The 27,999-nt window shown below is 15.5% G+C and overlaps 4 protein-coding genes across 4 annotated transcripts, besides 59 other annotated features; 2 read left to right on the top strand and 2 right to left on the bottom strand. All coding sequences in view use genetic code 6, as the record gives it.

Moving 5' to 3' along the window:
* Positions 1–8: 8 nt before the first annotated feature.
* Positions 9–2,620, top strand: IMG5_105050 (tubulin-tyrosine ligase family protein, putative; the record flags this gene model as incomplete). The annotated part of the gene is made up of 4 exons (XM_004035094.1): positions 9–1,172; positions 1,267–1,491; positions 1,545–1,751; positions 2,576–2,620. The coding sequence occupies 4 exons, from the start codon at positions 9–11 to the stop codon at positions 2,618–2,620; spliced, it is 1,641 nt and encodes a 546-aa protein (XP_004035142.1).
* Positions 664–717: a microsatellite.
* Positions 664–726: a microsatellite.
* Positions 677–757: a microsatellite.
* Positions 680–760: a microsatellite.
* Positions 684–744: a microsatellite.
* Positions 1,995–2,087: a microsatellite.
* Positions 1,997–2,131: a microsatellite.
* Positions 1,998–2,130: a microsatellite.
* Positions 2,038–2,130: a microsatellite.
* Positions 2,039–2,131: a microsatellite.
* Positions 2,229–2,304: a microsatellite.
* Positions 2,229–2,305: a microsatellite.
* Positions 2,254–2,311: a microsatellite.
* Positions 2,254–2,312: a microsatellite.
* Positions 2,621–2,774: 154 nt separating the features above from the next.
* Positions 2,775–2,801: a microsatellite.
* Positions 2,802–2,833: 32 nt separating this feature from the next.
* Positions 2,834–2,897: a microsatellite.
* Positions 2,898–2,949: 52 nt separating this feature from the next.
* IMG5_105040 (hypothetical protein) lies at positions 2,950–3,833 on the bottom strand (the record flags this gene model as incomplete). Its single annotated transcript, XM_004035093.1, has 3 exons — positions 3,729–3,833; positions 3,633–3,674; positions 2,950–3,600 (listed from the first exon to the last, which is right to left on the bottom strand). The coding sequence occupies exons 1-3, from the start codon at positions 3,753–3,755 to the stop codon at positions 2,950–2,952; spliced, it is 720 nt and encodes a 239-aa protein (XP_004035141.1). The 5' UTR covers positions 3,756–3,833.
* A 446-nt stretch (positions 3,834–4,279) lies between these two features.
* Positions 4,280–4,340: a microsatellite.
* Positions 4,280–4,342: a microsatellite.
* Positions 4,343–4,513: 171 nt separating this feature from the next.
* Positions 4,514–4,559: a microsatellite.
* Positions 4,560–4,804: 245 nt separating this feature from the next.
* Positions 4,805–4,855: a microsatellite.
* A 733-nt stretch (positions 4,856–5,588) lies between these two features.
* Positions 5,589–5,655: a microsatellite.
* Positions 5,656–5,710: 55 nt separating this feature from the next.
* Positions 5,711–6,584, bottom strand: IMG5_105030 (hypothetical protein; the record flags this gene model as incomplete). Its single annotated transcript, XM_004035092.1, has 3 exons — positions 5,711–6,003; positions 6,134–6,302; positions 6,439–6,584. The coding sequence occupies 3 exons, from the start codon at positions 6,582–6,584 to the stop codon at positions 5,998–6,000; spliced, it is 321 nt and encodes a 106-aa protein (XP_004035140.1). The 3' UTR covers positions 5,711–5,997.
* Positions 6,386–6,418: a microsatellite.
* Positions 6,584–6,686: a microsatellite.
* Positions 6,591–6,661: a microsatellite.
* Positions 6,591–6,680: a microsatellite.
* A 159-nt stretch (positions 6,687–6,845) lies between the features above and the next one.
* Positions 6,846–6,896: a microsatellite.
* Positions 6,897–9,861: 2,965 nt separating this feature from the next.
* Positions 9,862–9,892: a microsatellite.
* Positions 9,893–9,911: 19 nt separating this feature from the next.
* Positions 9,912–9,992: a microsatellite.
* Positions 9,993–11,226: 1,234 nt separating this feature from the next.
* Positions 11,227–11,268: a microsatellite.
* A 294-nt stretch (positions 11,269–11,562) lies between these two features.
* Positions 11,563–11,629: a microsatellite.
* Positions 11,630–13,474: 1,845 nt separating this feature from the next.
* Positions 13,475–13,514: a microsatellite.
* Positions 13,515–13,619: 105 nt separating this feature from the next.
* Positions 13,620–13,663: a microsatellite.
* Positions 13,620–13,665: a microsatellite.
* Positions 13,666–13,915: 250 nt separating this feature from the next.
* Positions 13,916–13,956: a microsatellite.
* Positions 13,916–14,025: a microsatellite.
* Positions 13,921–14,026: a microsatellite.
* Positions 14,002–14,077: a microsatellite.
* A 584-nt stretch (positions 14,078–14,661) lies between these two features.
* Positions 14,662–14,704: a microsatellite.
* Positions 14,705–15,330: 626 nt separating this feature from the next.
* Positions 15,331–15,391: a microsatellite.
* A 287-nt stretch (positions 15,392–15,678) lies between these two features.
* Positions 15,679–15,718: a microsatellite.
* Positions 15,719–17,376: 1,658 nt separating this feature from the next.
* Positions 17,377–17,485: a microsatellite.
* Positions 17,378–17,463: a microsatellite.
* Positions 17,457–17,509: a microsatellite.
* Positions 17,466–17,515: a microsatellite.
* Positions 17,501–17,562: a microsatellite.
* Positions 17,503–17,608: a microsatellite.
* Positions 17,507–17,586: a microsatellite.
* Positions 17,609–18,425: 817 nt separating the features above from the next.
* Positions 18,426–18,477: a microsatellite.
* A 157-nt stretch (positions 18,478–18,634) lies between these two features.
* Positions 18,635–18,679: a microsatellite.
* Positions 18,680–19,952: 1,273 nt separating this feature from the next.
* Positions 19,953–19,999: a microsatellite.
* A 2,182-nt stretch (positions 20,000–22,181) lies between these two features.
* Positions 22,182–22,220: a microsatellite.
* Positions 22,221–23,244: 1,024 nt separating this feature from the next.
* Positions 23,245–23,294: a microsatellite.
* Positions 23,295–23,403: 109 nt separating this feature from the next.
* Positions 23,404–23,433: a microsatellite.
* Positions 23,434–23,608: 175 nt separating this feature from the next.
* Positions 23,609–23,651: a microsatellite.
* Positions 23,652–23,699: 48 nt separating this feature from the next.
* Positions 23,700–23,737: a microsatellite.
* A 202-nt stretch (positions 23,738–23,939) lies between these two features.
* Positions 23,940–23,980: a microsatellite.
* Positions 23,981–24,081: 101 nt separating this feature from the next.
* Positions 24,082–24,152: a microsatellite.
* A 188-nt stretch (positions 24,153–24,340) lies between these two features.
* On the top strand, positions 24,341–25,398 carry IMG5_105020 (MORN repeat protein; the record flags this gene model as incomplete). The annotated part of the gene is made up of 3 exons (XM_004035091.1): positions 24,341–24,651; positions 24,698–25,210; positions 25,248–25,398. The coding sequence occupies 3 exons, from the start codon at positions 24,341–24,343 to the stop codon at positions 25,396–25,398; spliced, it is 975 nt and encodes a 324-aa protein (XP_004035139.1).
* Positions 24,420–24,469: a microsatellite.
* Positions 25,399–26,723: 1,325 nt separating the features above from the next.
* Positions 26,724–26,786: a microsatellite.
* Positions 26,787–27,999: the final 1,213 nt, after the last annotated feature.

Raw genomic sequence — 27,999 nt, 5'->3', positions numbered from 1 at the left:
GATTTATAATGTAATAAATAAGGGAAAATTAACAAAATGATGCCGAATATAACGATTTGGAAGACGAGAACGATCGAGAACAGGAAAAATAATAGCAAGCAAATACTAATAATTAAAGGAAAGAGTTAATATCCCCAGAAATAATTGCAAATTGGAAAAAAATAAGGGGATATCCTCCAAATTAAAAAGTATATATAATTTTAGGGCAATATTAGGACTTAAGAAATTATTTGAATTCCGAAGGATGGATAGAAAACGAGAATTAGGAAAGCTTAATTTTTGATTTAAAATGGGTAACAAAAATGAAAGATGTGGACCATGTATAATTATTAGATTAATAAATAACGAATCATTTCGAAAAAAACTTCAATTTAACATCGAAAAATGGTCTTGCGAAGAATTTAAGAAATTTAATTCAATCCGAAAATATAGACTTTGATGTTTTCTACCCAAGATGCTTTGATTTAGGAGATGTATAGGAATTTGAAGACTTTGTGGAAGAATTTAAGTTTTCTCACGCCGAAAGCGTGGTTAAATAATTTGTTTAAGAAAATAAAAATAGTTAAACTGAATTTAATTAATTTTAGTTAATATAGGTGTTAGTTGCTGTTTATTCTTTAATTAAAAAAACTAAATCAATTCTTTAAAAAATAAATGAAATTGTATATATATATACATATATATATATTAATATATATATATTATATATTTATATATTTATTTATTATTATTTTTTATATTATTATTACATATATTAATAATATAAATTAATCATTTTTTTATATTAATTAAATTAGAAAAATAATTAAGTTCCTATTATTTCTGCCGAAGAATGGAAAATTATAAATTATTAATGCGATTATGTTTATATAAGAAAAAATTAAGACCTTTGTTTTAAAATATTTTAAAAAATATAAGAAGAATTAGGAATTACTTAAGAAAATATACTTGAAGAATGTCATAAATAACTAGAAAATCTGAAAAATTACGATATATAAACACAACTAAACAATAAAAATATGTGGATTGTCAAACCTGCTGGACTTTCCAGAGGAAGAGGCATTCGAACTTTTTAATAACTAGAACCACTTCTTAATTACGTTATTGGAAAAAATGTTAATTGGGTAGCTTAGAAGTATATGGAAAATCCTTTAACCATAAATAAAAAAAAAGTATAAATTAAATATATGTAATTTTTTATTTTTAAATTAATATTATTTATAAATGTAACATAATTTTATAATATATACATATATATATTATAAGTTTGATATTAGATAATGGGCTTTAGTAAGTGAATGGAATCCTTTATAAATATTTTTTTATGATGAATGCTATATTAGATTATGTTTTGAAGATTATACAGCAGATAATTTAGAAAATAAATTTGTTCATTTAGCAAATAATTGCATTTCTAAGTAGGCTGAAGGATTTTAAGAAAAAGTAAATGAAACTATGATGTGTTTAGACGATTTTATAGAATATATAAAAGTATTTAAAAAAACTTTTTTTAAAAAAATAAAAATTATTAATTTTTTTATAAGAAACAAGAAAATGGGAGGGATTTCTATAATGAAAAAATAAAAAAATAAATGCAAAATATTGTAATTAACTCTATAAAAAGTTGCAAAGATACAATGATTAATCGAAAAAATTCATTTGAAATTTACGGATATGATTTTATGGTTGATGAAAATTATAATGTTTGGCTTCTAGAAGTTAATTCAAGTCCTTCAATGGAGCATTCTACTGTATATATAGATAATTATATTTAGAATATATAAAAATATATATTAATTTATATAAATTTTGTTTTTATTTTTTTATTATAAATTTAAGAATGTTACAGCTAAAATTGTTAAAAAATGTTTAGAAGATACTGGAAAAATTGTTTAATAATATTTCATAGAATCAGATAAAAAATTAAAAAAGACTAAAACTTTGGATAATGGAGAATTATACATAAAGAATAAAAATGATAATTTTTTTTAGCCTTTTTTTTTTTTTTTTTTTTTAATCTATTTCTAATTTTTAATTTTTTTTATTTTTTTTTTTTTTTTTCTTTTTTATTTTTAATTTTTTTTTTTATTATATATATTTATTTTTATTTTTCATTTTATTTTTATTTTTAAAAAAAATAATACTTAATATACACGCTTACGTTTTTTAATAAATTACATATTTTTAAAGGTAACGAAAAATAAAAGAATACTTAAAAATTACTTACATATTTTATTTTTTTTAATTAATATATTTTTTTTTTTTATCTATTTTTTTTTTTTTATTTTCTATTTTTTTTTTTTTTTATTTTTCGCCATTTTTCATTTTAATATAAATAATTTTATGATTTATATATTGAAATTTAATAAAACAATGCATTTTTTAGTATTCTTAAGAAAATATATATCAAAGTTTATTAAATTTACTAAAAAGTTTAAAATATTACATTACATAATATCAATTTTTGAACAAAAATATAAATAAAAAACAACATATATAAAATAATTTTAATTCTATTATATTAATATATTTAATTATAACTAAAGTAAAAAATATTTTTTTAATTAAACGTAAGAGATAATATAAAAAAATATAAATTTCGTAAATATATATGAAATGAAATCTTGTCATAAAAAAAATATTATTATTTTTCTTTAATATTAAAAAAAAAATTATAAATTTTAAATGAAATATACTTTTTAAGATATTTTTAATTGGTTTATCCTTAATTTTTTTTACAAAAATTTAATAAAACTATAAATAATATATATATTAAAAAAAAAAAAAAAAAAAAAAAAAAATTGTTATTTTTTTTTAATTATAAAATAAATAAATATAAATATATATATATATATATATATATATATATATATATATATATATATATATATATATATTATTTTTTTAAAATAAATAATATAATAACACTTAAACATATTAAAATAAAAATCATTATGCGTTTTATTCCATTTACCTTTGTAATCTCAATTCAATAACTGGACAATTTTTATTATATCCAATATAGTCGTTCTAAAACAGCGTTTTAAACTATCCCTAAAAAGTGGGTGCTCCTGTAAAAAGCTCTCCTTTTTATTTATACACTAAAGCTTTATCATTTGGTTTAATTCCTTAATAAAACTACTAGCTAGTAGATAAACCCTAGAAAGGAATTCCCCCTTTACAAGTCTATGTATAATTATTACCAGCAGGCTCTGCCTTTGGGCCTTATAGTCCTTTATAATTTCTATTATAACTCGTACTTCCATTAAAAGGCAAACCATCAATAGTAGTTTTCTAATGGGATCCTTTTATTGGTATATAGGAAGTTCCCCATCCCAAATAGTCTCTTTTGTATTATGATCTTCCTAAAGATTAAGGATCATTATCAAGTATATATGGGGGTTTACAGCTTTGGCTGTTTCCGTAAGATTCTTTGGTAGGCTTTGTGTAATCAGCCCTATTTATGGTTAAAATATCAAGATGTTAAGGGTTTCCGTGTTAATCATCATATATTTTTGGGTTGAATTTTATGTTCTAGAGTGTCTTTTTGGGGTCATAATCGTGTGTGTAAATGGATTAGGCAGGAGTTTATTTAAATGGCTATTATAAATGAGAGATTTTGGCGAAATTACACAAATGTTTACCGCATGTACATATATAACACCAACAAAGACCTTTTTATATATATAAATACATTATTAAAATTTTATTATATATTTAAAATTAACCTTAAATATGCCTGTAATATTATTCATTTAAACTTATGAAATTTGAAACAGTAGATTCCATCTGTTTTTATTTAAGTTTACATTCTTAGTATTTAGATTTAGATTGTTAATGTTATTATTATTCTTATTATTATTGTTGCGAATATAATTATTATTATTTTGAATTTTATTAAGTATTATTTATTTCTTCAAAATAATTATTAACTTTTTAGCCATTATGTTAGTGTAGTATACTTTTAACTTTTAAATTATTTTCTTCTGTATTTTATCGTAATTAGATAGATTAATTGTCTGTGTTTTTATAAGTATTACTTTTATGGAAATTAGGAATTGTTTTGTCTTTTAAATACTTTATTTAATATTCACTTTCGAAAGCATTTGCACGGTGATGAAGAGGATTTTCAATGTTGCTTTTTTTGTCTATAGCTCTTATTAGTCTATATGAAGTTTTAGGATGGGGTATAGTATTGTTTTGACGGTGTTTATTTATATAAAAATTTGTTTAAGATTTATTAGTTCTAAGAGCTGTATTATTAATTTAACTCATACTCATTTTTTTTTTTTTTAATTTTTTTTTTATTTTTAATTTTATTTTTATTTCTATTTTATTTTTAATATATATTATCTTACATATATTTTTTTTTTTTTATTATAACTAATTAATTAAAATAAAATAAAATAAAATTTAAATAAATATATTATTTAATTTATTATTTATTTTTGTATTTATTTGTTGTGTATTTTTTTTTTAAAAAAAAATCTATTGATACATGTAGAAAAATATATTATCTTTATAAAAAATTAATTTTTATTTTTAAAAACATATAATTTATATATTATATATATATATTATTAATATTTTAGTTTATTAAAAATTATAATAAAAGAATTTCCTTTTATCAGAATCTTTAAGAAATTATTGATAAATCATATTTTTATCTAATCTTCTTTATTTCATTACATTTTTCTTATAAGTTTTCAATATTTATTTATTTTTTCATATAATTGTTTTCATTGTTATTTTTAATATTATAAAGACTTATAATATTATTGTTTTTATTTTAGAAATCAGTATTATTATTTTATTAAGAATTTATATTTTCAATATTTTATTAAATTTTGTTTTCTTAATTATTATGTTAGCATTATATCAATTTAACTTTTTTTGTTTTTTTTTTATATTTTTTTTGTTTAAAAAAAAAAAAAAGATAAATTAAATAAATATAAAATAATTTAACAAACAAATCAAAAAATACTTGGAGGTAAATTTGAAAGAAATAATGTATAACAATCATTTTATTTTTGAACTTCCTTTATGAAATCTAACTTTTAATTTTCAATTTGATAATTTTAAATTAATTCAGTTTTACTATCGGAATCTTTTTATGAATCTACTTTTTTTTTATTTATATTTTTTTTTTAAAAAAATAGATATATCTTTTTATATCTTTTTTATTATTTTTACTTTTTAAAATTAAAATATTTTAATTATCTTATTTATTAATATGATTTTATAACAAGCTATTTTAATTTGCAACTCTTTCTTAATTTTTATTATTTTACTTTCTATATGTTTTTATTTAAATCTAAAATTATTATTAATATTTTCATTTTACTTTTGCTTTTTTAATAAATTTGTTTATGAGCTTGTTTAAGTTTTTAAATTATTTTAAATTTCATTGCTTTAAGTTTCATTATTAAATTCTTTATCAAAATGCTCTATATTTTCTTTTGGATACTATTTAAATATATAATAATAATATATATAAAATTAATAAAAAAATACTTTATTTTATTCGAATTCTTAAGCTGTTTTTAAAAATATATTTAATAATCCGCACTTTTTTAATAAAATTGAAAATATAAATAAAGATTATTTGTAAAAAATAAATATATATATATATAAATAAATTATTTATATACATAAGGATTATTCTTTTTTTATTTTTTAGTGTTTTCCTTTTAATGTTTTTTTTTATTTTTTAATTTGTTTTTTTTTAAACTAAATTTTGTTTAATTTTAATTTGGGGACAGCGGATTTAAAATAATTTCTTCGGATTTTTTTTTCTAACTTCCTTTGATTTTATTTAATAAATTATTTTGTTTCTATTAAGGAGCAATATCAGTATAAAATTCTTATGTATATTTCTTTAAATAATATATATAATTTTTTTTTATTTTTTATTTTTTACTGGCTTTTATCTATTTTTTCTTATTTAATATCCACCTTTGTTTTAATTTTTGACATTATTTTATTAATTATTTTCTATCAATTCTATTTTATTTTTGAATAATTTAAATATTTTTTTTTTTAAGAAAAAAAAAAAAAAAAAATTATTTTAAATTATATATACATTCAATTCTATTATAAACTATTATTATTTTATTTTTTTGTAATATATTACCTTATTCGATCTATTCAGGTGTTTTTTACTATAAATTTATCTCATTTTCATTGTTTTACTTTAAATCATCTTTCTTTATTTGTTCCAGTTAAAAGCTTTTTTTGTTTCCTCGAAAAACATTACTTTATTTTTCTTCAACATTATTTTACCCAAGCCTTGTTCTTATTTCCTATTTTAAATGAAATTATTTGACATACAAACACATATAAAATATAATCATATAAAAAGATTATTTATTGTAAATTATACATGTATATATATATATATATATATATATATATATATTATGTGTTTTTTTTTTTTACTAGATTATCTTTAAAGTAATAGGTATTTCGAATGATAGTCCTTCCACTTTTAGTCGATTTTTATTCTTTTTTGGCTTTTTTATTATATATATATTGTATTTATAAAAACCTTAGGGAGTTTAAATTTGTTGAGTATCTATTTGCATTTTTACTTTTTTTTTTTGATTTTTTGTTTTGTTTTGTTTTTTTTTGTTTTTTTGATGTTTAGTATTTTTTTTTTTTTTAAGTTTTTTTTTTATTTTATTTTTATTAATTTTAATTAATTTGCTTTTTTGGTTTTTAATCTATCACTTTTAAACATGAAAAAATAGCTAACAATAATTATTCTTTTAATTTTAGTATTAATATTGAAATTTTAAATAAACGTTAATAATTTTTAATATAAAATAAAAATGTTATTGTTTATTTTTATGAAAAAAATAAATAAATTAAATTTATGAAAAAAAAAAAAATGAAATAATAATAATATTTTTTTAATTGAAAATACTAAAAAGTTCTTGCTAAATTTTTTAAAAATATTTCATAAAACTAAAATTATTTTATAATAAAATTATAAAATAAATAATTATTTAAAATTTAAGATTTATTATAAACTAATTTTTTGGAAATTAATTTTTATTAAAAAAATATAAATTCTCTTTTTATTTATTTTTTAATAATATATATTTTTATAAATTTTAAATTTAATTAACTTTTATTATAATAATTAAAACAAAAAAATAATCATTTTATTATTAATTGGTATTAAACCAATCATAAAATAACTTTTTTAATTTTGATATTACTATTTTCAGTATTAATTATTTAAAACAAAGGCCTTTTTTTACATAAAGTCTTAAAATTTCACTAATTTATTATCAATTGGTTACATAAAACATCTATTTTTCTCAATTTTTTAATATATTTTATTCTTTTTAATACTTTCAAAATACAAAGTATTGATCTTATTAATATTTTTTAAATTTTCATTTTAAATAATATATAACTATTATTTTAGCTCTAATATAGCATTATTATTTATAAAAATACTGATTTAGAAATATTTTTTTCCTATTAATTTTTTATTTATTTGTGATTTTTATATTTATTTGATTGCTGCTAAATACCTTATGAAATTTCAATTTATCTTATCTAATTATTTTCACTTTTTTTTGTAATTATTTTCTATATAAATAAATATATCCAGTCATTTCATAATAATATATTTATTATTAACAAAAATATATTTTTTTTATATTTTAACTCCATAGCGATTTTCCATTATTACATAATCTTGTGGATTATGGAGCAGAGAAAACGGAAAAATTTTATAGAATTTCATATTCCTTTCCTTTTTTTTCATTATCTATTTAAATTTTAATGTTTATTATATTGCTTTTTATATATTTTTAATGAAAGGTTGTTATATTATATGATTTTTTTATTTAATTAATTTTATTAAACTTTTAATTAACTATTTATAATTATATTGAAAACGCCTATAATAAAATAGAAACATAATACAGAGAAATAAATAGAAATTAATCTTTTTAGTTTTTTTTTTTTAAAAAAATAAATAAATAATCATAAAATTAAATTAAATTTTTATTTAAATATTTTAATATTTATCTGTTTTCCCTTTAATATAATAATATATAATGAGAACTAAAATAAATACTATTATAAATATATAAAAATATTAACTATTTATTAAATAAAACTAACATTATATATATTAATCATATTTTAATTATAAAAGTAAATATATTCTTATTTTTTTTGTAGTTAAATTATTAATTTGACATATCTGTGTTTCAAAGAATCGAAAATTAAAATAAGTGAATATACATTTAATATATAAAAAATATTTAGAGAAATAAAATATTTGCTATTATAAAAAATGTTAATGAATATAATTTCAATAATATAATAAATATAGCAATTTAAAATAAGCTTTTTGAAAAATTAATTTTAACAATACTAAAGTACTGAATATTATCTTGAAATTATAAAAAGAGAAAAGAAACAAAAAATAAATAAAATTTTTTACAAATGATCATAAAAATATCCCCATATAAAAAATCGATAAAATAAATATATTATTAATGTTAGAAAATAATATAATTATATTAAAAATTGACTTTTGTAAAAATAATACTTATCTTTTATTCCAAAATATATATTTCTATATAGATTTTAAAAATAATAATTAAATAAATTCGCATTTATTTCATAAATATTATTTTAAACTTATATGTGGATATTACGGGTTAATTGTTTTGCTATTATTTTTCATTTTCTAATATTGTTTGTTTAGTTATTAATTTATATTTTCATGAATTTTCCTTATTAGAAAAATATTTATAGCTTTTTTATTGTTCTAAATAACTTAATAAATTTATTTTGATTTTATTAAATGTTTTATTAGTTATCATTATCAATACATACATAAGAAAAAATAAAAATAAATTAAAATATATAAAACAATATATAATTTTTTATTATATAATATATAATTCAAGTAATTTTATTTATATAATAAATAAATATAAAATTATTACATTTATTTAATTATTATTAAATATAAAAACATACAAAATTTTATATATATAAAGTTATAAGTTTTTATATTATAATAAAAATGCATATATTTACTTATAAATATAAAAAAAATAGAGTTTAATATACTTTAAAATTTAATTTAAATAAAAATATAAATATAATAATTTAGTTTTTATATTTTTTTATTTTATTTTTTTAAAAAATATATTATTCTTAATATTTTTGTTATATTAAAAAGATATACTTAAAGTATTAATTAAATTTAAAAAAAAAAATTAAGCAAAAAATAAAAATGCCACCAAAAAGAGTTATACCAGCAGCAACTTTAGTAAGCAGTAGTTAAAGCTAATCTTAAAACTCTAATACAACAAAAACTGCATAATAAAGGGAGAACGAAATATTAGAAAATGAGAAATTAGCTTTTTCTATAAATGATTAAAGATTAGCATTTAATATGACTCATATGAAATAACTTAGGACATATGGAGCATTAAATTCAGGTTTATTAACAGGTTTATTAGGTTTTAATGGTTTTTCTGGGATTATAATATATTTATTAATGTTTTTTATAATTTCATTTATTTTATTGACAAAAGTTAAGTATAATACAAAGGAATATTTTTTGGGATTATCTGATATTTTTTATACAGGAATGTTTGGAGATTTAATGGTTTTTATTGTTATGTGGGTTATTTCATAAAATTTAGTTCATATATTGTGAAAAGAAATAAAAAATTTAAATATTCATTTAATATAAATTAATGTTTTTATTGTTGTTTTTTTTTTTTATTTTCTGAGATATATATATTAATATATATAATTTTTTTTTAAATAAATATATTATCTTTTTATTTATATATTATAAAAAATAATAATATATAATTATATATTTATATTTTTATATATATATATTAAAAATATATATTTGTTTTATCAAAAAATAAATATATATTTTTTTTATTATATATTTAATCAAAACATTAATATAATATATATTTTATTATTAATTTAATTATAAACTGTAAAATTTATCAATATTTCATTTATTTATTAATTTTTTTTTTTCCTAAGAATAATTTTATTTAAATTTAGTTCATATTATATATTTTAATTTCTTTTTTTATTTAAAATAATAATTATTATTTTTACTTTTTTTAATCTTATAATCATTAATGACTATTTAATATTTATTATTGTAATCATAAATATATTAGTCGACTTCTTCGGCCTGTATATTCATTTTTTCCTTAAAAAAGTTATTAATGTTTTTCTTTTCGTTTACTACTTAATCATATATTTGTAAAATGTTTGGTAAAGATAAAGTAATTTATTTTTGATAAAACAACTGGTTCTATAGCTTTTTAGATTATTTCTTCTTCTTATTCCATATAATATAATCTTATATTGACTTTATTAGTAATAAATTATATTAATATTGATATTTTAATTGAATAGATCTATATTGAAAGACTATTTATGTAATCGGTTCTTTAGTTTTCCTTTTTATTTTTATCAAATTCAAATCCTGTATTATAAATTACTTATATTATTAACTTCTTATTGGAAAATAAATCAATTGAAATTCATTTTCTTTTACAGAAATATATAATTATTATCTAAATAAATGTGAATCATTTTTCCGAATCAAATTATTAATTCTGGACTTTTTTTTAAACCAGAAACTGTTTGCTTAGGTTTTCATTTTGAATCCCAAAATTATTAAAACTCCACTTTAGTTGATAAAAAAGCATAATAATCCTTTATTTATTAGCCAGTTTATGAATTAAATTGATATTAAAGAGTTTTCTATGCAATTGATTTATTCGCTTTTTTAAAAAAATATAAGACACCTCTTTTAGTGGATATTAATAGATGCTTAATATCTATATGTTTTTTTATTTTCATTGGATATAAATTGTTTTCATATTTAATTTTATTTAAATATAATAAATAAATTTTTATAGATATAGTATATTTATAATTTAAATTTCAATAAGTTTTATATAAATAGATATCGTTTTTAATTATTAATTTACATTTCTTATTATTTTGTTAAATCATATCAAAGACATGTTTATTTGCTTATTTAAATTTTAGTTTTTATTAAATTTTTTTCTTTCCTTCTTTCTATAATATTAAAAAAATTTCGCGAATAATATCGATTTATTTCAATTAAGATTTTATTTTTCACCCTGAAATTAAGAAAATAAATCGATATATAAATTATATTTTAAAAATGTTGGAATAAAAAATATTGTAAAATAAATCAAAAATATATAAAAATAAATCTTTTTATCTTATTAAAAAAAAGAATTTTTAAGTAAAATATCTAATAATATATATATATTAAAAACTTTTTAATAATGAAATGATAAATATAATAAATTTTAATTTTTTTTATTTTTAAAATATTTTATAAGTATTAATAAAAATTATAATAATTATTTTTACATTAGAATAAGAATAATATAAAAAAAGAAAAATTTCAAAATATTTTATTTAAAAAAAAATATTTTTTTAAATTATATTTAAATCTGAAATAAAGATAATATTAAGGATACAATTTTTTTTTTTTTATTAATAAATAATTTAATATAATTATATATAAAAGTTTTTATATTATTATTATGAATATTTTTATATATTATATTCATTTTTAATTATATTTATCATTTATATTATGTTTTTTTTTATTCTATTAAACTAACTTTTAAAATAAATTTAACTAAAATTAAGTTTCTTTTTCATTTTTCTTTTAAAGAACATATACAATAATAATATTAAATTTTTTATTTTTTATTTATCAATAAAATATAGTTTTAGGTTTAAATCATCATTATAAAATAATAATCAACTATATACTTTTATGATTTTTTATTTATTATATAAAATTATTTTTTAATTTAAAAAATATTTATCAATTTTTTTTTTTACTTATTATATAAAATGAAGAAATCTTAAGTATTTAAAGCTAATTAACTAATGAATGTATTTTATAAAAATTAACAGATAAAAATAAACCAAATCGATTTAGATTTTTTATATATATTTTATAATTGTAGAGAGGAAATAATTTTTCAATTAAGAATATACATAATGCAAATAATAGAAAATTAATAAAATAAATCAATATAAGAAATAAGTTAAGAAACAAAATAAATTTACCAAATTTTAATCCAAAACGAATTTAAATTAAAAGAAAAAGAAGACGAGTTACTTAATAAATATTAAAAAATATAAAATTTTATAAACAATAATTTTAATAAATAATGTGTGTTTAAATTATGTTCTAAAATTAATAAGTTAAATATTATTTTCTTTTAAAAAATGTAGTAATATTTCCCCAGATTCGCAGATTTAATATAGTAAGAATAATGCATGTATAATAATTTATTTAAGGAATAACTTCATTGCTTATTAAGTTAAAAAGGATTCGATATAAATATAATTTTTTTACATATTTAATAAAATTCAAGACAAAAATTTCAAAGAGAATTAAGTAAATTAATTAATTTTTAAATTCAATATCATGTTTTAATTGAAAATCCTTTAGGAGTTTCTAATGATATAAATAGCAAAAACGAGAAATTTTATAATGAGAAAATATTATAAGGATTTGAATAATTTCACTATACATATTATTTAATTAATTAATATTTTTTTGTCAATACAAAAAAAATAAATCAGAATTTAAAATAATATAAAAATACTTACGATATATTAGGTTAGGATGAAAAAATAAATAATTAAAATTAATATAAAAATTAAGTGGAATGTTTAGTCGAAATAATAATAAATAATTATGAAAAATATTTTAAGGAAATGCTATAATAAAATAAAAGAATTGCAATCAAATTGAAATAATTTTAAAATTATTATTTGAAATTTTATAATTATAAAAAAGATAATATTTTGGAAAAAAATGTTTATTCAGAATAAAAATTAGATCGTAAAAATTAAAATATATAATTAAAACAAATAATAAAAAAATGGTAAAAAGTTCACAAAACAATATTTATTCAATTAGAAAATCTTTGTAAGTTTAAAAAAATAAAAATAAGATTTGCCATTATTATATATTAAATAAAATTAAATTAAAAATTAATATAAAGATTAGAATAAATAAATATAATATATCTTTAATTCGATAAATAATAATAACAATAACAATACAAATAATATATTTAATTAGTAAAATAATATTAAAATGAAAAGCGAAAATATTTATTCAATATGTAATAGTTATAATTCTTTAAAAAAAAAAATATGAATAGAGAAAGTTAGTATAATTTAACTTAAGAATAGCTTTTTTGGTCTAATATAAATAGAATTAAATCATTAAATAAAATCCAATAAACTAAAATTCTATAAAATATAGAAAGTTAAAAATAAAATCAAAATAAGACATTTAAAGTTTAAAACGAGAAAAAAAAAATACAGAATAATAGAATTATCTTAAATTTGAAAATAAAAATTAAAAATTAGATTTAACATAAAATAAATAAATATATTAACCAAATATAATAAATTATTAATTATTTTGATATATATAATTATAATATTAAAGTTTTTATTTTAATAATAATCTAAGGATTTATTAATCCATAAAATTTTAAATATAAACAATTAATAATAATAGCAAAATAAAAAAATATTTAATAAAATATAAAAAGAATTTATAAAAATTTATAATATATAAAAAAATATATTTATTTAAGTATTTATATGTTTGCTATTAAAGTTAATTGAATATTTTTATTTATAATAAATAATATTAAAATTTTTTAAATTTATTTTTTATATAGTAAAGGGTTTGTTAATTGATTTTATGTTTAAATATAGAAAATATAACATTGTCATTGAATATGTTTAGCTGTTTTTTTGTTAAAATAATAATGTTAAGTAATATTATAAGAATTAAAAAAAAACATAATAAATATATATATATATATATATATATATATATATATATATATAAATAATAATTTTATTTTTTTATATTATATATATAATCTAATTATTTTATAATATATATTTATTTATTTTTAACAATCAATATATATTTATTATATTTTTATTATAATAAAATATTAATTATTTAATTTGCTTTTGTTCTTTGTTTTTTTTTATAAAAAATGGTATATTTTTATTTGACATTATTTTTATTAAAAATAATATAAATGCTTCAATGTCTTTAATTTTAATTATAAAATTCTATTAATGTTTAATAGAATTAATTATATAGAATAAATATAAATTATTAACAATCTGATTACATAAATACACATGGATCTGTTTTTTTTTCATCCGAAATTAATATATAAAGAAAAAATCCAATAGATAGTACTATATTTAATGTCTATCTATTATAAGGTAATTAAGAAATATCATGCTATGAAAAAATAGTAAATAGTTATAATTTAAGACATTGTCCTTTTTTATCTAATCCACGAATATTTTATAATAAAGTATAAAGTTAAAAAATTAATTTCTAAAATGAAGCATTATTCGAAGATATAGAAAAACAAAATTTCTCAATAATTATTGATAATAAATAATTTTTTATAAGGTGTATATTAATAAGAAATTGTTTAATTAATAATTTCTTATTCAACATTTATATCTTTTAATGATTATTATTATAATGTATTTTGGAAAAGTAATTTTAATTTTTAATTAATAATATTTATATATATATATATATATATATATATTTATTTATATAAAAATAAGCTCTTATTTCATTCGCAATCATATGTTTTTATTTAGTATTTTGGTTAGTTTATTTATTTTTTAAATTGAGAAGATTAAAATAAAAAATTAGTTAATATAATAAGTTAAATTATGAAAATTAAAATTAAGATGATTGTAATATTTAATAAAATAATAATGGATAAATTTTTCCTTATAAAAATTATAATATTAATGCATCACAAGGTTTAATTAGAAATATATCTTTAAATTCTTTATAATTACCTCTATTTAAGAGGAGTTTTTAATATTGAAAACATATATATAAACATTTTTTTTGAATTATAAATATTTATTAGTTTTTTTATAAAATTCAATACTTTTTTTAATATTAATGTAAATGTTTTTATTTTATCTTTTTATTATTTCTTTATAATTTTAATTATATTTCAAAACTAATCTATATAGTCTAAAAATACAATGAATATAATTTTTCGTATAAAAACTAATATTTGTAATTAATTAAATAAAATAATAAATCAATTGAAAAATTAATAAAAACTAATAAATTGTATTATTAGATTAACAATAATATTATCTATAAATTAGCAAAATTTAATAGATTAATTAAAAACATTATTATTAATTTTAAGAAATAAAAAAATATATTAAAAATATTTAATTAAAATAAAATAAAAAAATCTAATTTAAAATATTTAAAGTAAAAATTAGTCATATATATGGAAATTTATAAAAATTATAACTTATGATATGTTAATAATATATTAAAATATTTTTATAGATATATGTATCAATGCATATTTTAGATGTTAAATTTATGAATTTAATTAATAAATATTAGAAATTTTTTATTAAATAATAAAAAAAAAAAATATTATAAAATAAAAATTTTTCTAAATTTAATAAGTATTATATTTAAAATTTTTTTTAAATAAAAAAACATATTAATAAAAATAACGAAAAAAAGAAACTTATAAATACTTCTAAATTTATATATTTATATATTTATATATTTATATATTTATATTTATTTACTACTTTTTTAAATAAATAAAACTTATTTAAATATAAATTTTGTAATTTTTTTTCCAAATTTTTAAATTATTATTATTTAAGATAAATTATTAAAAAATATTTGATTTAATAATATGTTATATATAAAAGAATTATTTTTTAATTTAAAAATTTTAATCTTTAATTTATTATTATATTTTTAAAATAATTTAGTTAAAAAAATTGTATTTATATTTTTATATATGTAAATATTATTTACATTTTTATTTTTTTAATATATATATAATTTAAATATTTTCAAGAGTATTACTATTTATTATTAAATAAATAAATAAATAAATATATTTTTTATTTATAAAAAATACTAGTTAATAATAAACAAAAAAAAGAATTAAAATGGATTAATATATAATGAAATCCTTATCATCCCAATTTTTTTTTATTTTTATAGAAACCAATTAAAATAAATATGGAAAATTTTATTATACAATATAGAATATAATATATTATCTTTAATTATTTAGCTTATTCAAAGGAACTTTATTTTAAGAAAATAATTAAGAGGGATTTTATGATATATTTTATTAATTTTTAATGATTTTCCGTCCGTTTTCAATACAAAACAAATTAAAATTATTTTCTTTTTTATACAGCTTAATATTTTTGATTTTTATAGATTTGCTTTTTATATTTTCACTTTATAAAATATCAAAATATGACCCCGAAAATTTATTTAAAGATATAAATATCAAGAATAATTATATTTCATATGCAGTTTTTTATTGCATATGGAATTCCAAATATATTACATCAGCGAAATTAGATTTATTTATAAATATAATTTTATAATAATATGTTGATGTGTTATAATTTTAACAAATTGTGTATTATATTTTTATTATTATAGATATTTTTTTAACTGTATTAATTATAATTATTATTGGTTATATATATATAGATATTGAATTTTCTAGTTAGTTTTAATTAGCACCAAAAGTAGGGGAAAATTAAATTATTTTAATAATTTTGGATATTTTATAAGTACTATTTAATTCATATAAAATTAATATAGGAAATTTTATTGTAGGAATAGTAATAAGTATGTATTTGATTTATTAGATAATGATTGTAAATAGTTATTAGTGTGATTTTTATAAATAGTTTGTTTAAAAAACATGTGTTTTGAGTTATTTTTTGTCCATAGTTATTGTTTTTATGAATAATTAAATAAATTTTTTTGGTTAAAATGATATTATTTTTGAATTTTTGATTGCTTTTTTTATTATTGTTTGCTTTTCTTATATTCACACAGGAAACTAAATAAGAAAAGTCTACTTTGATGCTATAAATTTGAATTAAATAAAAGATTCAAAATTAATTATTGGGTTCTGTTAATAAATGTATAGATTAGTTTAATAAAGTTAGAATAATGAGTTTTCTTATGTGGTTGTTATGGGATATTTTTCAACACATTTTAATGTATGTATTAATAAAAAATGCCCTTGTTTTCTACTTAAAAAAAATGCTTTTCCTGAAAAAAAAAATATATAAATTTATGCATTATATAAAGAGGATTTTTAATAATTTTAATAATTTATTATTGATTATATTGAATATTATATAGAATAAGCAATAGAAATAGATTCTTTAAAAAAGGTTTTTATAATTAATTATATATATATATATAAATATTTATATTATATATATATATTATATATATTTATTATATATTTATAATATATTATATATAAATATATAAATATTTATCTATATATAATATTTATTTTATTAATATAAATATTTTTATTTAAAAATAAAAAAAATTATTTTATTATTTTAATATAAATAAAAAAATTTATTTTATATAATTTTATTTTAAATTAAATATATTTTTTATATATATAGGATTTTTAATGCTTTGAATTATTATTTAAATATTTAATTTTCTTAATTTTTGAAAGATAAAGATATGTAAAGGCTATATATTATCAAAAAAAATATTATAAGAAGTATTTTAATAGACAAACTTAAATAATAATGAATTCTTTCCATTATATGATAGAGAATTAGATATAAAATTATTATTATGAGCTTAGAATGTCCAAAAAAAAAGAAAATACTGAAAATTTAAAATAATAAATAACTTTTAGACAGTTTGTAAATTCTAATTAAATCATTGAATATTATAAATAACATATACATAATTTATTAGAAGAAAAAATATCTATTATGGGCCATTTAATAGAAGGATATGATAAATAGGAAGATTTTAAAGTCTAATTAACAAAACTGATTATAAATACGTAATAATTTGAAAATTAATTATCCTAATTGTTTAATAAAGAATAATAAAATATTCATTATATTCAATTACTTATTATTATAAGAAGTATTATATTAAATGATCCTTTTTAAACAGATTTTTATGAAAAACATATATAAAATTTAATAATTATAGATAATGTAAAAAAATTAAAAATACAATTGTTTTAAATTATATAAATAATAAGGAAAAAGAATAGAATTAAATGACTATTTTTTCACATATAAATGGTGATTGTAACTTTATTTTAATTTCTTATAAAAATGGATTAAGTAAAATTGTATAAACATCTTAAAGGACTCCTTAGTTTTTCGGGTATTCTTAATAAGAATTTTCTTCTATTAATTCGATAAATGTAAATTAATATATAAAAATATATAAATATATATTTATATTTTTTAATATATATCTTAAATATTTAATATTATATATATAAAGATATTAATATTTTTATTTATATAAATTCTTCATATATTTATTATATACTTTTTGTTTTTATTTTTGTTTTTTAAATTTTATCAGAAAATTTTATTTATATTATAAATTTTATTTCATATTTATATTTTCAGTTAAATCTAAATATATTATAAAATTTATGTATTCTTGTTTATATTTATAATATTTTTTTTTATAAATTTAAATACTTTTTTTACCTTTTAAAAGAATTTAATGCCAAGTGTTTTCGGGAAAGTACATGATTAGATAATATTTTAATTGACTAGAGGTTTTTAGCCTCGAGTTTTGAATAACTTTCGATTAGTATTCGGAATTAATAAAAATGGATTTATTTTTACCACATATTTAATTATTGATATACATTTAAACAATATACATTAAGAATTATTATTTTACGGAGCGTTTCTTAAGTTTAAAGACCCCCTAGACTATATAATTATCAATTAAGGAGGATGGATTAGTGGTGTTACTGAAGGTTTTTTTTATTTTTATAATCAACTTTAGGTTACGATTAATTATAAGTTTAGGATATTTATTAAGCTAATATTATTTTATTCTCTACTATTGTAATGTAATATATTACAAATTTAAAAGATAGAAAATCAGAAAATAAATAATTTAGATTGTTTATTCCATTTGGTATTTTATTGATATTCATAATTTTTTTTTTAAATAATTAAAATAATAATATAGATTTAGTTGGAATGTTAAAGGAATTCATTATATTTAAAAAAACGAAAGTTAATAGAATCGAATTAATTTTTAAAATTTTGAAGATGACACTTTAATAGAAATAAAATAAAAAATGTATTAGAAGTATTTCGATAAAGAAGTTTGTAATGTTGATATTTAAATTTAGGTTAACTAAACTAGCATTTTTTATTACGAAAACTAGAAAAATTTCAATGAGAAAATTTATATAATAGAAATTAATGGAATAAGCTTATATAAAAATAGCAAAAAATCAATAGGAAGAATGGTTTCTAAAATTCTGCAACAAAGTCAATAATTATAATAAAAAAAAAGCTCGTATGCCTCTTTAAAAAAATAGCATTCTTCTATAGTCGAAGTTTATCAAAATATAAAAAAAAGGCAAAACGATAATATTCGTCCAATGCGAAAATCTGTCATAATTCAACAGGAATAAACTATTTAAAATGACCAAAATGATACTACAAGAAATATGATTGAAGAAAAAACAGCTTTTTCAAATTAAAATCTAGATATCACACCTCGGTAATTTTAAGAAAGTGAATTAGGCACTATTGGATCTCCTTTACATAAATAACATAACGAAAACCAATCTTTAATAAATTTATTAAAAATTAATTAATAAGTAATCTAAAGTTGTGAAAGCGTTAGTTTGTAAGAATAAATTAATAACGAAAACTTAAAAAAGTCAAATTTTTAAAATTACGAATAAAACATAAAATACGATGATGAAGACAAAAACAAAAACAAAAACGAAGACGAAGATGAAGATGAGGAAGAAGATAGTGACGAAGAAGATAGTGATTAAGAAAAAATCTGTTTAGATAACGAAAAATAGAATTTAGAACGGTCTTTTATTTCTATATAAGATCTAAATCGTTCTATTAGCAGTTTTGACTCAAATCTTTAATATAATCTTTAAGAAAAAGAATTAATGGATAAATCAAATTAAAGAACTTTCGGAAAAGTTAATTAGTAAAAAATTTATATGTAAAAAACTGTGATTACTAATAGCTTAAAAATCATAAATAAACTTGCAAATGATAGTTCTTATCCCTATTGTGTTAAGTTAGTTAAAATGGAACTTTTTAGTTAAATTTCGATTTTTTTGATTTTTGTAATTGCAGCGGTTACTTATACTTAGATTAATATTTTTTTTTTAAGGAAAATTTAAAAAATACATTTTTTTCTACAAAAATTTTAATTCCTGTGTGCTAATAAGTTATTTTTATGAATTTGTAAATGTAAATGAAATATTTAGAAAAGAAACCTGTTTAGGAATATTTTTAGTACGCTTAAACTAGTAGTATTTAGGCTTTTTGGAAAGCTTATGAAAGCTTTAATGCTTTTTTAAATGAAGTGTAAAAATATGAATATTAGAAATCTTTTAAGGAATATATGGTCGAAACTTAAGTTATTAAGAAAAATTCGGAGGGTATTTTTTATATTTTGAAGGTTAATTTGGTCGAATATATTAAGAATTTGCTTCATGTTTTTAATATGTATAATATGTAAAAATAATTGAGTGTAGATTAATATTAATAGAAAATTATTTATAATGTGTAAGATTTGAGTTTAGGACTTATTTAGTTAAATGAAAATTTAAAAAAGAATCTTGATAATGAAATCGATAAAATTAATATTTTTAATATTATTATTTATTTTATATTTTAGGCGCTTATTATTATTTCTATTATTATGATTATTAATGGGATTATTGACATTAAATAGAAAAAAGAAAAACTTTTGAAATTGATTTCACATATAACGGAAAAGGAAGCTATTAAGGAAATTTAAATTTCTAGAATCACCCAATAATAAATAAAAAGTCAAAATTAATAATATTTGTTGAGTAATTATTGGTAAATTAGTAATTCTTTAGAAGATGATGAATAATAAAATTAGTAAAATAATAATAAAAATAATCAAAAACATATCACTAAGAAAAAAAATATCTATTTAAGTGATAGAACTAATGATTAAACTATCAATATTGCACCGAAAATTCTTGCTGTTATTTTTATTTGGGTTATGTGTTCAATATTGGGAATTATAGTAATTTTTTATAATGTTTATTGATTTTTAAATATATATATATTTTTTTTATAGGGATAAATAATAATGTTTTTTTAAAAATCTTTAACTATATATAGCTCAGATTAAAACTTTTAATTTATGAAATCTGCAAATAATTATGCTGTTGCAGTAGTTTCATCTGATATATTTACAAACTAATATGTTTTTAAAAATTATAATATATAATTATTTACATAAGCAGAATATGGTGTTTGGTTAAAAGAATATTAAACACATTTAAGTTAGTCTTATGATTATTTTTCTTAGGATTTTTAATAAGCTATTCTTAATTCTTCTATATAGTCTGATTTATAGAAATAGCTTGATTAACTAATAAATTAATCCGGAAATTGCTAAAGATCTGAAATTTTTAACACTTATGAAATGAATGTTTGCTATAATGCTTTGGAAGGAATAATTAATAGAGGATTTTAAAGTTCGATATCATCTTTAATTTAAATGTTCAGAAATAAAGATTATGTTAATCCTACTAATTTTATTACTTAATAGGTTAACTAGGGAGTTTATTAATAGGAAACTGAAGTAAATTTTTTGCATTTTATTTTAATAGAAAAAATAACGGAAATTTTATATGAAAATATAAATAGTTTAATTGATGAATAAAGTTATTAAATAATTCTTTTATATTCAATAGGAGGTACCGTTTATTTGGTTTCTTTTATTTTAGTTTATATGTATTTAACAAAGAGTTTTTTTTAAATATTTATTTATGTGAGGAGAGGCTTCTTGATTATTCCAATGGAAAGGTCTTCGTCAGATCCAAATATTTTAAATATGATTAAAATTTCTTTAGAAATTAAAATATGAAAATAATTTCTTTTGTTTTTTAATTAAAAAATAGAAAATTAATTAATTTAAGTTTGGATATATTTTTTATTTTAAAAATAAATATATATATGTATTTATATATATGTATATTTATATATATATTATTACTTTTTAATTTTAAATTATGATAGAAAATATATTAATTTATATTTTATATTTTTGTAATTGAAAAATTTTTAATTAAAATTTTATATCAAATAATATGAAAATGTCTATAACATATATATTTAAATTAATTTATTATATTATTAAAAAAAAAAAATTATTTTAAAATATTAAGTAATGTATTATTTTTTTAATTCTGTTTTCGTTCATTTTAACATATCAAAGAAATTCTTAATGATAAATTTAAGACAAAATAAAATATATTTATTTACTTTTAGTTATTAAACATTTTTTTATTTAAATGAAGACAATTAATAAGATTTAAATTTTTTAAGAAAAATTTAAAAATAAAGGAATTTTTTAATCGTTCTATAAGGTGAATAAAAATCTTAAATAGCATATCGGATTACTATATATACCTTCTTTTTAATAGGTTTAGGAAATAAATATACACTAAGATTTTTGTGTGTAAAATATGATTATAGTCTATATTATATTATATGATGATTTTGATAAAAAGTTTATTGAAAAGTTAATGATTTTTTTTTAAAAAAAAATTAGTTTTAAATTTTTATTTTTTACAAAATAATTATAAAAATAATTAAAAATAAATTTAATATTTTTTTTTAATGTATTTTTTTCATTTATCATTTTTTAAGCTTTCTATTTTATTAAATTAAAATTTATATAATAAAATTATATTTTTAATTACGGCTTTATTCATTTTATGATTAACTAGTTTAACTATCACTATTTTCAGTTTTTTAGACTACACTTTTATCATTTCCTCCTTATAAGCTTTGAGATATATTTGAAGATATTTATTAATATAATTCTGGATGTTTTAGTTTTATATGTTAAGCTAATGAACCTTCAGATCCATATTTTTTAGCACAGCTTTCAGAAAAACATTTATAATGTCTTTCTATTTCATGCGCGGCTCTTCTATGTCTAATTCTTCTTTCTTCATCTAGATTTAATTATTCGTCCTATTATTTTTCTATAATAAAAATAAAAACTATAAATATATATATATAAATAAATTAATATTATATATATATATATATATTTATTTAATTTAAAACATATAATATTTAAAACAAAAGTAATTAAATTAATATTTTTAAAATTTCTTTATATATATTTTATTAATCAATTTTTTTTTTAATAATTTAATATAATTTTTATACTTCTAATTTTTAATACTTTATCAATAAATCATTTTTTTCTTATAGCAATTCTTTAACCTTTTTATAAAATAAATATTTTATTTATTATAAAATAAATACTTAGTTTGTTAAAACTACATTTGCAATGTAAAGTCTACAAGCTTCTTATTAATAATATTATAAATTATATTCGTCACTATTACCTAAATATAAATATATATATATATTTTTATAAATCGATATTTTTATATTATATACCCTAATTCGGATTTTAATTTTACTCACTTCCTTATAAATTCTATTGTTTTATTAATATATATATAATTTATTATATAATAATAATCATATTTTTAATACTTGTTATTATTATTATTATTATAATAATAATAAATTTATTTATTAAGATTATTGATAATTAACCTCGTTTTTTTAAGTACAATTCAAAGATTTCTAATTGTTCAACATTTTACTATATTATTTTTTTATTTATAGTTAATAAATAAAATCTAATATTTTTCATTATTAATTACCTTTTTTAATGCTTTTTTTTTTTTGTTATATATTTTATTTTTTTAATATAATTTATAATTTAATTTTATGAGAATTAATTAATAAAAATTAATAATTATTATTAAAACGAAAATCTTATTTTAAAGTAATTTCAATATAATTTTAAATATTATTTAAATATAAAATATATTATATATTAAATGAATTAATATTATATAAAAATATTGATAAAATAAATAATTTATATTTTTAAACATTCCTTAAAAAAATAAAATATAAAAATCATAAAAAAATATATAAATATATATATTAGTTAACATAATTTCAATTAAAAAAAGTTTAAAAATATTCAAAATTTATCATAAAATAATCAATAAAAACAATGGGAAATGCCTGTTCATGTGATGATTAAAATGTAATTGATAAAAACTATTAAATGACTAGCAAAAAATAAAATTCATTAATTTAATACGAATTAATTTCTGCAGAAAAGGAAAATTACAATCGAAATTATTTTTAGCAAAATTCAAATAAATCAAGCTTTAAAAAAAATCAATTAAATCAAAATAAACCTTTTAACGAGTTCAATAAGCAAAAATTAATTTAATAGGAAATTTGGCTTCCAGATTATTCTAATAATTTTACAAGAACAGTTTTAGAAAAGCTCGGTGATTTTATTTATGATGAAAATGATGATTTTAATTAAGATTTATAATATTTATCGCCAATTCAAATAGAATAAAATGTGTAATTTTTTATCTTTATTTTTAAATAAAAAAATATAAAAATAAAGATATTATATAGGTTAATGGAAAAATAACTAAAGATGTGGCAGAGGAAAATAAATATGGCCAGATGGATCTATATATGAAGGTTACTGGTAAAACGATATGGCAAATGGAAGAGGAAGACTAATACATGGAGATGGCGATGTATATGAAGGTTAATGGATAGACGATAAAGCACATGGAGATGGTATTTATATACATAGGGATGGTGCAAGTTATACAGGGTAGTGGTATAAGGATAAATAACATGGGTTGGGTATTGAAAGGTGGATAGATGGTTCTAGTTATTAAGGAATGTATTATATGGGGGCAAAACATGGAGAAGGAATTTTCTCATGGGCTGATGGGAGTTAATATCATGGAAATTTTTAGAATAATGATATTGAAGGGATAGGATAATATAGGTGGAGTGATAACAGAATTTATATGGGAGATTGGAAATGCAATAAAATGCATGGGGAAGGATAGTTTTTTTGGCCTGATGGAAGAAAATATGTAGGGGAATATTTTGAGGATAAGTATTTATTAATATGTGTTTTTTTTTATTTTTTTTAGAAAATAAGGTTATGGAGAGTTTTATTGGCCTGATGGGAAAGTCTATAAAGGTTATTGGTTTAATGGAAAGTAACATGGGAAAGGTAAATATAAAAATACAAATGATATTGAAAAAGAAGGAGTATGGTATGAAGGATAGAAAATTAGTTGATTTTAAATTATTATAATTTTATATTTTTTTATATATGTAAATATTCAATTATAATATATAAACAAAATTTATAAATATTATTTTTATAATTTATAAATTGCTTTTTTCTTTAAAATTATTTTAAAATAATTAAAAAAATATGATTTTAGATATTACAAAATAAATTAAAAGCGAAGCAAGTGAACATTAAGTTAGCAAATATAAAAATTAAAAGTAAATTACTGAAAAATAAGAACTTTTCAATGTTATATCTAAAGATATAGTAATTTCAATCAAATTAATATTTTTGTTTATATATATTTTTTTCTAATAATATAATATAAAAAGATTATTAGTATTAAAACTATTCAAAATGTTTTAAATGAAAGTAAATAAAGCTATTTTTGTACATCTTCATTTGAGTAAAATTATTTAAAAATAATAATTAAAAATCTTCAATTTTTCGATTTTTATATAAAAGAAAAAATGCATTTACTGAGTAATAAAGAGAAGAATTAGACTTTTAGGTTAGGTAAATTATGTTTATTTTTTATAAAAAAAAATTATATTATAAAAAAAATAAAAGATAATCAATCTAAAAAATAAGTGATAAAATAGATTAATTGAAGAGCAAATTTTATGGAGAAAACTCCACTTATAAAGCGAGAAATAAAACGTAAAAAAAAAAAAAAAAAAAAATTTGAAAAAAATAAAAAGCGAAGCTATGCATATAAAATCATCTATAGATTGTTTATTATAATAATTAAAAGAAGTCGGTAATTATTTTTAGAGTTTTTAATAACATAGATAATAATAATAATTAAGATTATAAAAGTATATATATATATATATATATTTTAAAATATTATAACTTAAAAATAAAAAAGATTATTGAGTTAAAATGAAAGCAATAAAATCGTTTTAAATAAAAAAAAAAGAGAAAAACAAGAAGATTTAGAAGGAAATAGTTAGTCTAATGGTTTAGATTCTAAACATTAAGAACTAGAATAAGAAAATAAAATGTTATAGAAAGAATTTTAATGTGATTAATAAAAAATAGATTCTATAAATACATAAATATAAGAATTCGTTTAATTATTAAATAGCTTTTCAGAAACACTTTAATAATAAGATTAAACTACTTTTTAGAGTTATTTATTTTTATAAATAAATTTTTTATTTTTTTTATTTAGTTTATTAGGATGCTTAGAAATCTACAAATAATATTGATGGAGCCAATAAATAATTAGTAATTGCTAATAAATATAATAAAGATGTAGGATTTACTTGGAGTATGCTTTTCTTTATTTTAGGCAGTTTTTTGTTAATATATGATTTCATTAAAAGTTGATAAAAATTAATTTATTGATGTTGATAAAAGTTAATTAATTGATGTTTAAAAAAATTAAACTTCTATATAATTAAATAAATACATAATGCATTATAAAAAATGAAATTTTTTTATTGCAAATAATTATTATAAACAAATTGTTTTTGTTAAAGATTTATTTTTACTAAACTATTTTTTTTTTTAAGGAAACTTTTAAAAATAAAAACTATAAATTTATTTATTGTATGCTTTAACAAGCAAACAAAATTTACAATTTAAAATAAAATCAATATATAATTAATATAAAAAACACATTTTTTTCCCAAAAATTAAAAATAAAAAATTATTTTTAATTTATAGAAATTTTGTTTTGGTAAATAAATTTTTTTAAAAATCTTTTTTAATAATTAATTCAAATTATATTTATTTTTAATTGATTAATTAAAATATAATAATATTTTGTTTTTTTCTTCAATATTAATTTCCTGTGATCATGTCTATAATTTATTTACAGTTTAATTATCCATAAGTATCTAAAATTCCATTTTATTCAAATCCATGCATTAAAAAATTTCGTAAATTAACAAAATAGGTAATGCTCAATTCTGTTTATTCAATACTTTCATCTTCATCTTTATACAAAATATATTTTTTTTAAAAAAAATCTTTATCAAAGCCAATGACATTATAAGGTTATAAATAATTAACAATTCTTTATTAATATATATCGTAAATTAAATTTTATAAACCATTTTAAAAATCTTATAATTATAATCCCAAATATCTATCATCTACAAAAGAAAAAACTTGAGTTAACATCCCAAGCTTTTTTTCAAATTAAATTTGAATTTATTTTTCTTCATAATTTTCCTTATCATCTAGTAAAATAAACTTAAATTACTATTCACAATTTAGATTTACTAAAATTCCTAAACTATCGCTTTTTTAAAATCCAAGAAAGCAAAGTATTTATCCATATAAAGGACCCTTTTAGAATAATTATAATTTTTAATTAAAATATTAATAATAATAAAAATAAAAATCTTAAGTATTTTTTAGCGAATGATTATATAAAATAATTCTTTTATTTAAAAATATTTATATTTTATCACAAAAATTTTATTCGGCCAAAAAAAAATATTAAATTTAAGCAACAAACTTATACTATTCTTCCTATTTTTATATATCGTATATTTAAACACTGAACTTCTAGCTATTCATATCTATTTTTAAATCTTGAACTTCATAGCAAATAAAAAGTTATTCTTTTATTATCTTAAAATCTATATTAT

This window comes from Ichthyophthirius multifiliis (assembly GCF_000220395.1).
Source record: "Ichthyophthirius multifiliis unplaced genomic scaffold scaff_1120509250871, whole genome shotgun sequence".
In the NCBI taxonomy this organism is placed as follows: Eukaryota; Ciliophora; class Oligohymenophorea; order Hymenostomatida; genus Ichthyophthirius; species Ichthyophthirius multifiliis.
The sequence above is the reverse complement of the archived record's forward strand: the minus strand, read 5'-3'. Positions and strand labels throughout refer to the sequence as shown.